Source organism: Cibotium barometz, chromosome 7, assembly GCF_041138505.1.
Source record: "Cibotium barometz isolate CiBa-2024 chromosome 7, ASM4113850v1, whole genome shotgun sequence".
Taxonomy (NCBI): Eukaryota; Viridiplantae; Streptophyta; class Polypodiopsida; order Cyatheales; family Cibotiaceae; genus Cibotium; species Cibotium barometz.
Window position 1 is genome coordinate 53,721,596 of NC_141052.1, and position 12,380 is coordinate 53,733,975.

The following is a 12,380-nucleotide window of genomic DNA, read 5'->3' on the forward strand; positions in this document are numbered from 1 at the left end:
TAAGATCAAGTTGGCTCCTAGATTTTATGGACTATTCACAATTATCCAACAAATCAATGAAAATGCATTCTACTTGGGCATTCCCACTCACTGGAACATTTATAACTCATTCCACATTAGTTTATTGAGACCCTTTAAAAGCCCCACTCCTATTAACAATGTTATTGATGACCCTCCTCTCCTCGAGGATGACTCTGAAGTTCTAATACATGAAAGTATTATTGACCATGACCAAACAACCACTTATATTGGCACTGTGTACCATCGTTACTTGGTGAAGTGTAAGAATCATTCTATTGAGGAATCACATTGGATTCCTAAAACATTGCTTTACCGACACTTGATTCTGGCATACCATTCACATTCACATTGATTCTTTTATGGACATTGATTTGTCGACTGAGGCAGTGTCATAGTTCTTCCACATGTTTGGTATTGATTCACTGATTGAGGTGGCACATTCATTTAGTGCCGATTCCCCAACTGAGGCAACCAACACAAAGGGGGAATCGTAGGTGAAGTTCTTACCCTCGTACCTCTTCTCGTGCTTCTCTTGCTTGTTGCTCAACTTCTTAGTATGAACTTGGCTTTGATACCATGAAAAAATGCAGGGAGGAAGAGAGCGTGAGCTCTTGTAAGCACACACACACTCATGCAAATCCTAGAAGAGAACACACAAGATGAGAGGCTAAAAATTGTTGTTCTTCATCTTTTTCTTCACAAAAGTGTTCTACAAAAAAGATAAGGAAAATGCAACTTAAGTACTAAAGTACTATGTACATGCGGTCCATAGGTGGCAAGATAAGTATGCTATAACTCACTGGTGGACTAGTAGTTGGTGTAGTCCAGCTATAGAATCACTAGTGAAGATCTATTATGTCATCATCCTACCAAATACGCCAGTGATGTAGGTGGCAGAAATGGTCACCCAGGCACATCATAAATGTCAGCTCCTCGTGGTTAAGCTTGACATCTCAACAATTAATACCTAAGGTCAACTTAAGTTGCTAATAAATTATTATGCATAAAAAATATTTTGGTGCCTTATTAGTGTGTCTACTATTTAATGAAAATCAGATTTTTAAATCAGGGTTGCCGTCGATTAATAAGTATTAAGGTTAAAATCTTAATGCATTAAGGTTCAAACCACACTAAGGTTCCACCCCTCGTCCACCATCTGCTTCTATTCCTTACAAGACCAACACTCCTCCTCCTCACCCTCTCATGCACTCCTCATTCACCCTACACCTCTCCTAGAATCCTACGAAGGCCCTAGGCCCTTTTGCAGTTCCATGAGAGCACTTCGATGTTGTTGCATAGAAGCTGAATGTGTACCAAATATGTGTGTGTGTGAGAGAGAGAGAGAGAGAGAGAGAGAGAGAGAGAGAGAGAGAGAGAGAGAGAGAGAGAGAGCGAGAGAAGAAGATGCTCCCTGACCCAAGTGTCTTACATGCTACAGATGGAAGATTAAAAAATAGTTCTTGCTAAAAATAAAAGCCGTGCCAAAACCTTGCCAATGTCAATTTTTTAAATCGTGACAAGACCTAAGATACACCTACAAAATTTGTCTGAATATATATACCCTTATAATTATTTCCAATTTAAATGGGGCACCTAATTAACCTACAATCTCTGATCTTAAAAAGAATGAGAGAGAGAGAGAAGAGAACTTTTTAACGTCGTAGGAAACTATCCCAAGAGAGAGAGAGAGAGAGAGAGAGAGGGGGTATTAACGTCGGTAGAATTTAAATGTGTGAGAGAGAGGGGCGTGTGTGTGTGTGTGAGAGAGAGAGAGAGAGAGAGAGAGAGAAGAGGAGAAGAAGAGAAGAGAACTTTTTAACGTCCTAGGAAACTATCCCAAGAGACCAAATGGATCTATCCCACAAGATTTGAACTCAAGACCTTTGATTCAAGAGGGAAATGAGAGAGAGAGAGAGAGAGAAAGAGAGAGTACCTCACCAGGCTAAAAAGAATAAAAAACGCAGGCTTGGAGGCGAGGCAGCAAAGCACTGATGGGCTCCTTCACGAGAATTGCGCGCTACCTGAAGGACTTTTGGAAGGTGGTCATCCGAGGTGAAAATGATGATCTGCAACGCCAGACACTTGGGATGCAAGAGCAACTGGCCAGGGTGAGTTCCCCTGCACATTCAAAATTGTATCATGCCTCACCGCATCCTTCCACCCATGCATTCTACCTCACTGTATGCACTTGAGAGCAACCCTCATGCCATCCTTTCAACCCACCTAGGTCTTGCAACTCAGCCCATCCTTTACTCTCATTCTGGTTGTGATTTACGTTATTCAAGTAAAGAGGAGTCTTGGACACTTTTTATTCAATGTATGGATATACATATTTATGTATGCGTGTATATGTATGCATGCATTTGTACAATTACAGACAAATAAAGAGGAAAATCAAGGTTAAATTTGATCCTTTTCGCCTGCCACAATCAGCCTGTAGGACCACGAGAGTCACTGTAATCTGGAGTATGCTTGTAAGGGCCTGGCAAAAGTGATTTCTGCATTGTTTCATCTGCAGCTATGCCACGCTTAAGTGCTCATAAAACCATAACACACATGACAATATTCTCAACGTACATTCTTAGTGATTCACTATCCTCATGCTATAGAAAATTGGTTTGTTGAGAAGCTATTAACCCTCTTCCTGTAGCATGTGCACAATTTGCATATTGTAGTTGTTCTCTCTCCTATCTGTACTGCCCTACCTTTGTAGGGGACATTCTCCCTCCTAAGATGCCTTGATTGGCTTTTTGATCCGGGGTCAACTCTGGTTATCTTGCTTGGGCTTTGTTGGGATTTGGAGTCTCTTGTGTGTGAACACTCCCTATGAATTTTAGTGTGTATAAGCAGTGACGTCATTCAGGAGAGCCTCTTAGGCTATTAAAGCATTGTACTTTGTGAACTTTATATCATCAATCAAAGCATATCATTGTACTGTGCAATCATCTGCTCTCTCACTTTCAGATACATCTATCTCTCTCCTGTACGCACCATGGAGATCTTTTATCCTCCTTAGCTTACCTTAGGTCCGTGTAACCCTAAAGGTCGACATTTGGTATCAGAGCCCGTCGCCCTCGTGTGTCCAGCTGAGGGTACCTTTATGCCACTTCTCCGCCCCCTATCTCGAGGGCACTAGTGCCCGCAGCTCCACCGCTACCCAGCCCACGGCCGATGGCTCCTCCCCATTCAGATGGAGCTTATGTTAGAGCTGCCCAGCCCAGCTGACTGAGCTGCCATGCGCCGGGGGGTGGTGGTGGCGGGGGGGGGGGTGGGGGAGGGGTTTGAGCCGCCCACTCTTGGGGCTTACTTGGATGAGCCGCCCGCCCTTGGGGCTTGCCTGGTAACTGTCGATTTCCAGTCCGCTGGGAAGCTTTTTCCATTGACTTTCTTTCTCGACGGCCCTTCTGCACACCTGTTCCTGTGCAGGAGTCGAGTGCTGTAGGTATACCAGCACCGCCTGCTGTTCTTGACGGTCCTCCCACACACCTGTTCCTGTTCAGGAGTCGAGTGCTGTGAGTATAAGTGTCGCCTGCTGTGCACCAGGAGTGCCAGCGCTGTCCTGTGCAGTCGCTCATGTGCCTCTGCCTGTGCTGCCAAGTGCGCCCGCTTCCGCGACCGAGCGCTCCCACCAACACGTTTGTTAGCCTTGTACATACAGCCTCTGCAGCGGATACTTCCATGCCTTTTTGATCTAATGCTTCTACACGATCTTGTTGATGCTACTCAGAGGTGTCATTAGTCTTTGCCTACACCATGCAGCTCAACAGAAGCAACATCTCTTTCAAAAGGTTCTTTGGCACGAATTTCCCATCATGGTAGACATAAGTCAGGCTCTTGCTCATGCGAGATGGAGTCTGGAGTGTTGTCAATGGCACGGAAGAGAAGCCTGAAGGTGTAGCTAAAGCACTGCAAACAGAGTCTGGACTTGGCGACAATTTCATTCATCACGTTGACTTTGACAAAATTGCCAATTAGGTACGGGAAAATCTCGAAAGTGTGTTCGGGAATAAATTTAACAATTCAAAAGTATTTCTCAAGCAAAAGTATTATGGTTTAAAAATGAAAGAACATCACACATTGCAAGAGCACCTTATTAGCTCCTCAGGTTCCCTCCTCCAACAACCAACTGCTTTAAAAGCCAACATTGATGAAGATGACAAGAAAGCAGTACTCTTCTATGTTAGAAGTCATCTCCTGTCTTTACAAGACACCAGGGCCTCTGTTGTGGGTGTGCCCGCCCTTTGGTGTTTTCTCATTTTTCCTCACTCCCCGTATTTTTTCCCCGTTTCTCCCTATTTTTCCATGGTATGGGTGGCTGCCCTATGATGGCAGGATGACCCAGTAGCTGGCCGACTGCACCAGTATGCACGTGTTCATTTCTGGGAGCTGGCCGACTGGGTTGCACAGGTCGTGGACTTCTCTTGTGCTGGCCGACTGGATGACACCAGTCGTGAGGCTATCGGCAGCTTTTGCACAGGCCGATTGGGTACTTGGGGCCATATAAAATGGCCCCATGGCCCCCATTCCATTGTATCTTGTATCACTTCGGGATCTTGTGTATATAGAGCAGAGTTACACGCCTATCTCTCTCCTTGTCTTGTGCTGTCTATTTTCTACACTCTACTTGCTCTTGTGGTCTCAGATTTGGTTATCATCTTCGCTGTGTATTTTGACATGGTATCAGAGCCCTAGGCTCTTGATAGATCTTGGGAGTTTTATGAGCAAGAGGGGGATTGTTGCGTTGCTGATTGGTGGATTGTTCGGGACTGTTCGGGAAGAGAAGAAGCAAGAGGATGGCGGGCTGAGTTGCCTGACAGCCACTTGTAGGTGTAAGTTTTTTTTTTCCCACCCACCCACCCACCCAACCTTTCCAATTACATCCCCGCGATGGCAGATTTGTTAGAGATGGCTGAGAAGCATGTGAAGATCCCAACACTCCCCACGTTCCCAGTGGACCGTCAGTTGGACAAGAACAATTACGGCATATGGAAGGTTATGATGGAGTCTGTGCTGGAGTCATACGACCTTGCTGATTTCATCGTTGTTGGGGTTCCACGGCCGGAAGCAGAGGAAGGGGAGTTACAGTCAACCAGAAAGGACCGCGAGGCACAGGCACAGGCACAGATGTGGGATTGTGTCAACGCCAGGGTCCGTTCATTTATCTTCCTCAACTGCACATCGCAAGTAATCAATCACGTAAAGCATATGACGCTGGCCAGAGGCATATGGCAGCACTTGGCTTCTCTTTATAACAGGGTATCGCCCATGAAGCGGATTTCCTTGGAAGTATAGATGCGGGTTATGAACCCTGCAAAGTCGTTGATGCGGGAGCATATTAACAAGCTGCAGGCCCTTCAGCAGGAAGCCCTCCAAGCTGGGAAGGAGATATCATCAGAAGATATGGCCATTACTTTGCTGTCCCACTTGCCTTCTCAGTATTCCGCTTTCTACTCCTCTTTGATTACTAGTGGCAAGCTCAGCACCATTACATGGTAGGAGCTTGTGCCCATGGTCTTGTTGCGGGAGGAACGATTCACGAACCCTCCTCATAGCGGAGGTTCGGAGGCCTTAACTGGCCAACGGCCGAAAGGCCGGAATAACAACAAGGGCAAAGGGAAGGCTTCACCAGAGAAGTCTTCTGTGAAGAAGCCTGACATAGATCGAGAGAAACTGAAGGCCGAGAGGTCCTGCAATGATTGTGGCAAGAAAGGCCACTATTGGAGGAAGTGTCCTAAGCGGACTGGGGGAAGAGTGCTGATTCTTCAGCCTCAGCTGCAAAGACTCCAACATTTGTGCACTTAGAGATGATGGACTCAGATGCTTCATCGTCTTCGAGCGAGGAGGCAGTTGGCTTCACCGCAAAGGATACCCGGGAGTGGATTCTTGACAGTGGTGTTCCAGGCACATGACTCCTTCCTGAGACTTCTTTTTGGATCTGAAACGGCAGTCAGGTCGCATCTTCATTGGCGACAACTCCACCATTCCGATACGCAGTGAGGGCCGGATGGAGATTATTCCCGATGGCAAGGGGGGTAAGCATTCCTCCCGTGTTCTTTATGTCCCTGCTCTTGGTTTTCATCTTTTGTCAGTGCATGAAGTATGCAAGACTGGCTTTCGAGTGGAATTTCAGGAGCATTCAGTTGCTCTGCGGGACCGTGAGACTGGCTAGGTTGTTTGGGAAGGCGGTGTGGAGAATGGTATCTACAAGCTCTCTGCACTCTCCTCTTTGACAGGTTCTCAGGTCGGAGATCTGTGGCACTTTCGTTTTGGCCACTTAAATGTAGATGCACTGCGGCGAGCTTTCCGGGACCAGATGGTGGTTGGCTTGCCAGATGTTGGCAGTGATAGAATGTGCAGCGGAAGAAGGGAAAGTGGAAACACAGGAGGGAGAGAGAGAGAGAAAGATGGAGAGGAAACACAGGTGAGAACCTGCTCTCAATATCATCATCAAAAGGAATACATGTCCCGAGCAAGAGGGGAGAACCTCGTAAGTGAGGGACTGCAACTAGACAAGCTAGGCAAGCAATGCAAGCAGTGAAAATATGAGGGAGGCATGCCGGCCATATATACCTCTACATGAAGGCAGCCGACTAGGGATAAAAGACCTCCACGACTGGGGAAAATCCCAAGACCATAAAATGGGAAATAAATATGGGTAAAATATGAGTGAGGGGTGACCAGCCCCTCTGACTAACATGGTCAGCCCTAGAGGCTAAAATAGGACACCAAATAGGAAGCCAGCAAGTAGGGGATGATGTCTAACACCCCCTCTCAGCACCGGATGCTGAGCAAACTCCAAGAAGCCAGAGACGCCGTCCTCGATCAAAGATGAAAGACTGCAGAAACAGGTACCAAGAAAGCTCCACAAGCAATCTCCTCAGCAACTCAGCGGCAAAAGCAACAGAACAAGCTGCCAGGTACACCGTTCCTCTGGAAGAAAACAACCATATAGGCTGCGACGTGCTGCTCCAAATAATGGTTCCAAACCCAAGTGTAAGAACACTCCCCGAAGTCGAATGTCGTGTATCCAGCCTGGAGAAAGTATGAAAAATCTCATAACCAACCAAGATCAGATCCTGTATATAACCAATCCTGGGAGAAGCAAACTGCTCCTCACTGGAACCCTCAAAAGAAATAGAGTCAATCTGCTCCAACTCTGTACCAAGAGTAGCCAAATGCTGTATAAAAGCATCCTCTGAAAAGGTCGGCATCGCAAGATGTAAAGACTCTGTAGAAAATATGGGGTCCATCTGCTCAAACTCCATAACATGAGTTGCCCAATGCTGTACATAAGTACACGCCACTGAGGTGGGCATCGCAAGATGAAAGGACTCCACATCCCCCTCTGAAAAATGATATCGTCGGACTGGTACAAGCCCAACCTGATTCTGATCCAAATCCAAAAAACTCTGAAAGTACCACTGTGCCGCAGGCATGGTTAGCAACCACAAATCCAAAGCATCCCACTGGGTCCAAAAAACCACCCTCCACAACAACAAGCCATCAGAACTGGCAGGGGGAGGGGCATCCTCAAAAGCATCACAAAGAGAGGCAGAGGTAGACTCCTCACAATGAGGAAGGGAAGCAGGAATATAAACTGCAGTGGCAACAACGTCCTCAAAAGCATCACAGATAGCAGAAGACTGTTCCAGAAGTAGAACCAGATCCCAAGAATCAGTAACAGATAAAAAATCCATGTGAAAGGATCACACCCAAAAGGGCAAAACACCCTCCTTGTTCTGCAAATACTGCAAAGAACACAAGCTCGGACAAAATAAACTCTGCTCAGGATCTCTGAAAAGATCACTGCTCTCCTCCAAATAACTGTAAACTCCTGTCAAAGAAGAATGTCTCCACAGATACAACACAGCTCCCGAAACTGATCCTCAAGTGAAGTAGCTGGAGAAAGGCCCCCTCTGAGTGTAGAAAACTCCTGTGGGAAGCAAAACGCAGCCAAAACACTGCTATCCAGCAAAAAATAGCACTCCACCGCCAACCGAAGGCAAGGAACATGTAGAAACCGGGAAACCGTGTAGGCCAGGAACAAAACACAGGTATAGATGCTTCAAAATCAGCAAAACGCTGACTGAAATCAGAAATTCAGAATCCTCCTCAAGTACCAAACTGCCTCCAAAGCCACAATCCAATCAAGAAACCCCCTCTGCAAGTGATCTGTGTCCACTGGAGAAGAAAACGCAGCCAAACAAGGGCTACAAACCTGAAAATTCAGGCCAACCAGTGTCCACACCTCCTATGAGGAAAAACGCTGAAGAGAAGGTACCTTCGGGTCCAACAGATGAAGCCCAGTTGAAGGTAGAGCTACCAGCAAGATCGGTTCAAAAAAAACACAGCAACCATGGCTGCATATCTGAAAAACGCAGAGGTAAAAGGGGCTGTAGAACGGGCTGAATCTGGAAACGCAGAAGAAAGAGGTACACCCAAGCCTCAGATCAGCAAATCAGCATCAGAAACCTGTAGAAGAAGAAAACGCAGCAAATATGCTGCTATTGGCCTGTACAAAACAAGCAACCAGCACTACAGGGGGGTATGAATGCTGAGAACTGCTGAAAACTGCTGTAGACAGCCACCTGAAGAAAAACGCAGCAAACTATGTGCTGCTGTCCTTGCTGAAAACGCAAAAACGCAGGTCTGTCCAGGGGCAGAAAAAACGCAGATATGAAGAGGTATAGGAGGGAGCATCCAACGCTGAAAATCACCGGCGCTCTGATACCATGATAGAATGTGCAGCGGAAGAAGGGAAAGTGGAAACACAGGAGGGAGAGAGAGAGAGAAAGATGGAGAGGAAACACAGGTGAGAACCTGCTCTCAATATCATCATCAAAAGGAATACATGTCCCGAGCAAGAGGGGAGAACCTCGTAAGTGAGGGACTGCAACTAGACAAGCTAGGCAAGCAATGCAAGCAGTGAAAATATGAGGGAGGCATGCCGGCCATATATACCTCTACATGAAGGCAGCCGACTAGGGATAAAAGACCTCCACGACTGGGGAAAATCCCAAGACCATAAAATGGGAAATAAATATGGGTAAAATATGAGTGAGGGGTGACCAGCCCCTCTGACTAACATGGTCAGCCCTAGAGGCTAAAATAGGACACCAAATAGGAAGCCAGCAAGTAGGGGATGATGTCTAACAGGCAGCAGGCAAGGACGTTGCAGTTCTTGCATACGTGGTAAGCAGCACAGGGAATCCTTTCCGAAGCAGGCTTCCAGGTGGGTTTCAAAACCATTGGAGTTGATTCACACTGACTTGTGTGGACCTCAGCAGACACCATCATTGGGAGGATCTCTCTATTTCATGTTGCTTGTTGATGACTGTACCAGATTCACGTGGGTCTACTTTCTTTCACAGAAGGACCAAGCTTTTGCACGGTTCAAGGATTGGCACGTGATGGTGGAAAAAGAGTCTGGATTGCAGGTAAAGACTCTTAGGGCTGACAAAGGGGGTGAATTCTCTTCGAATGCTTTCGTCAGATTTTGTGCAGATCATGGCATCAAGAGGGAATTGGCCAATACAGGATCGCCTTTAGAGAATGGAGTTGTAAAATAAAAAACAGGACTGTGGTGGAGATGGCGAGGACCATGCTGGAGCATCGTGATCTTCCTCGTCCACTTTGGGGAGAGGCTGTGGCAACGGTTGTCCATACCCTCAACTGGTCTCCAACGACTTCAGTACCTAATATGACTCCGTTTGAGGCATACTTTGGCAGGAAACCTGATGTCTCCCACTTCCGTGTTTTTGGGAGCGATGCGTATGTACATATTCCGAAGAAGCAGAGGGGGAAGCTTGACTCCAAATCCCATAAGCTTATATTTGTGGGGTATAATTCTCTTTCCAAGGGATACAGATTGTATGATCCAGAGAGGAATGAGATTGTTGTCAGCTGGGATGTGGTCTTTGATGAGCATGTTCCAGTATCCACTATCGAGGAGCCGCCACTTCTTGGAGTTCCAGAGGAGTCTGATGATGATTCCCAGACCATTGTTCCAGTTGGTCAACCATAGTCAATACAGGAGGTTGAGCCCGCAGCTAGAGTAGAGCCCCCGCAGCATCAGGAGGCTCCACGATCTGTTCGAGTACCCAGGTGGTTGATGGACACCCTTCGGGAGTCAAGTGTCACGGAGCTACCCTCCGAGTGAACCACAGAGGACGGCCCTCGAAGATCGCACAGAGTCCGCGACAAAAGCAATACAATGGAGCTTCTTTAGGTAAACTATGCTTTGATGTCTCGTATCATGCGGGACAAGGAGCCCACTTCCGTTAAGGAAGCCCTTTCACAGGATACTTGGAGGAAAGCCATGCAGGTGGAACTTGATGCCATCGAGAAGAACAACACATGGGAGTTGGTACCGAGGTCGTTGAAATGGTCAGTCATTGGTGTCAAATGGGTCTTTAAGACCAAATATGCGTTAGATGGGTCGGTGGACAAACACAAAGCCAGACTCGTGGCTAAAGGCTATGCTCAGCGGCCAAGCATCGACTATGAGGATACCTTTGCACTGACAGTGAGGATGACCACGATTCGGACCGTTCTTGCCCTTGCTTCTTCTCAGCGGTGGCCCATATATTAGATGGATGTGAAATTTGCGTTCCTTAATGGTGACCTGCAGGAGGAGGTGTGTGTTGAGCAGCCTCCAGGCTTTGAGGTTCCAGGATTAAAAGGGATGGTTTACATGTTGCGGAAGGCCTTGTATGGTCTTAAGCAGGCTCCCAGGGCTTGGAATCAGAAGATTGATTCCTTCTTTCTACGGACTGGATTTCAGAGATCAGTTGCAGATCCTAACTTATATCTCTTTCGGCAACGCGGCATGGTCACGTTGATCATCCTTTATGTGGATGACCTCATTCTCACTGGCGGTCATGTGGACCACATTGCCGTGACGAAGGCTGCCTTGTCAAAGGAGTTTGAGATGACTGACCTAGGCTTACTCCACTTCTTTTTGGGATTGGAGATCTGGCAGACCATCAGGTTGGAGTCAAAAAGGGAGCCCATATGTGGACAACCCCAAGTGTGAAGGGGGGCAAAAAGATTTAAACTTAAAAGGTTTAAAAAAAAAACCTTTAAAATCATTTTTTAATGCCTTTTATGAAAGAAAACGTGGCCCATATGCTATTTTGGGGCCACGTGTGCTTTTTGGGAAAAAGAGGGGCTGGCAGGCAGAAAGGGGCGCCTATCTCTAGATGTGTGTGTGCTTTCCGCAGGAGGAGGACTGCTCTTACACGCCAGTTTTCTTCTTTGCACAGAGGCGACTGCTGGGCTACAGGGAAAAAGCACCGGGCTGAATACACTACCTTCTACCTCTCCCTTGGAAGGGGATTGACGGGCTGCAGGAAAGCGTAATGGACTGTGCTCGCTTTCCCTCTCTCTTTCTCTTGCATACTGGCAGGCTGGAATATGTGGCTACGCTGGTCTGCAGGGATAGGCCGGCTGAAGGATAGGACACGGTGCATGTGGAGGTACGTGGGCTGTAGCCAGGGATTGCAGCCTACGTGGCACACAGAGGGGCACACAGAGGGGCTGGTTTTTCTCATGGCAAGCAGCCACTAGGCGGCGCACACGGGCAGACAGACTGTGGAATGTCTCTCTCTCTCTTGTGCAAACAGGCGGACTGTGGGAGAAGTAGAAGCGTTCAGGTGGCGCCCAGGGATACAGGGAGTTTTGCTTTCTCTCTCTCTTAAAAAGGGGCGAACTGCCACAGGGCTGAACAGAGCGTAGATCTCTCCCCCTTCCTGGTGAAAAGCTGGCGCAAAAAGACTGTCTGCATGGACTCCACGTGGATGGACTGCAGAGGTGCACATGGTGCTGATCCTCCTTGCAACGGGACTGTTTTGGGACAGTTTATGGGCTGTTTTTGTTTGGCTGCAAATTCAGCAATGTACTTGGGTTTCTGGCTGCAAGTACGGGTCATTTGGTTATGTTTCTTGGCATGGGAGTGAAGCAAGCTCGCATGGCTGCGTGCTCATGGAGCAGATTGTTTTCTTCTTGCTAGAAAGGAACAATGGGACCTACAGTTATGGGCATCTCTATGTTGCCAGATGTTTCATGAGGGAACAGGTAACTAGATGTATGGAAACAGGACAGAAGTTTCAAAAGGGAAACAGATCTAAGGGTTTCATGTGGAAACAGGTCGTAGGTTTCTCGAGGAAACATGTTTTTGGGTTTCTCTAGGAGATAGGTCACATGCAGGCAGAAGGTACAGGAGTGGACACATGTTTGGTACAGCCTTGCTACTGATTGGACAGGGGACAGGGAATCCATGACAGAGATGGATAGTATCCTTGGAAGGTAGAGAGGGTTGGTACAGGTGTGTCAACTGTATGGTATGCTGTGCTGTGATA

The 12,380-nt window shown here is 47.3% G+C and overlaps 1 protein-coding gene across 1 annotated transcript in view; it reads left to right on the top strand.

The window, feature by feature from the left end:
- Window positions 1-1,917: 1,917 nt before the first annotated feature.
- The window catches only part of LOC147637177 (uncharacterized), a 32,369-nt gene continuing 21,906 nt past the window's right edge, over window positions 1,918-12,380 (top strand). The window contains exon 1 of the mRNA XM_086800787.1: window positions 1,918-2,129. Within this exon, the coding sequence (XP_086656913.1) occupies window positions 2,013-2,129 (117 nt within the window). The 5' untranslated portion in view covers window positions 1,918-2,012. The remainder of the gene's footprint in view (window positions 2,130-12,380) is intronic.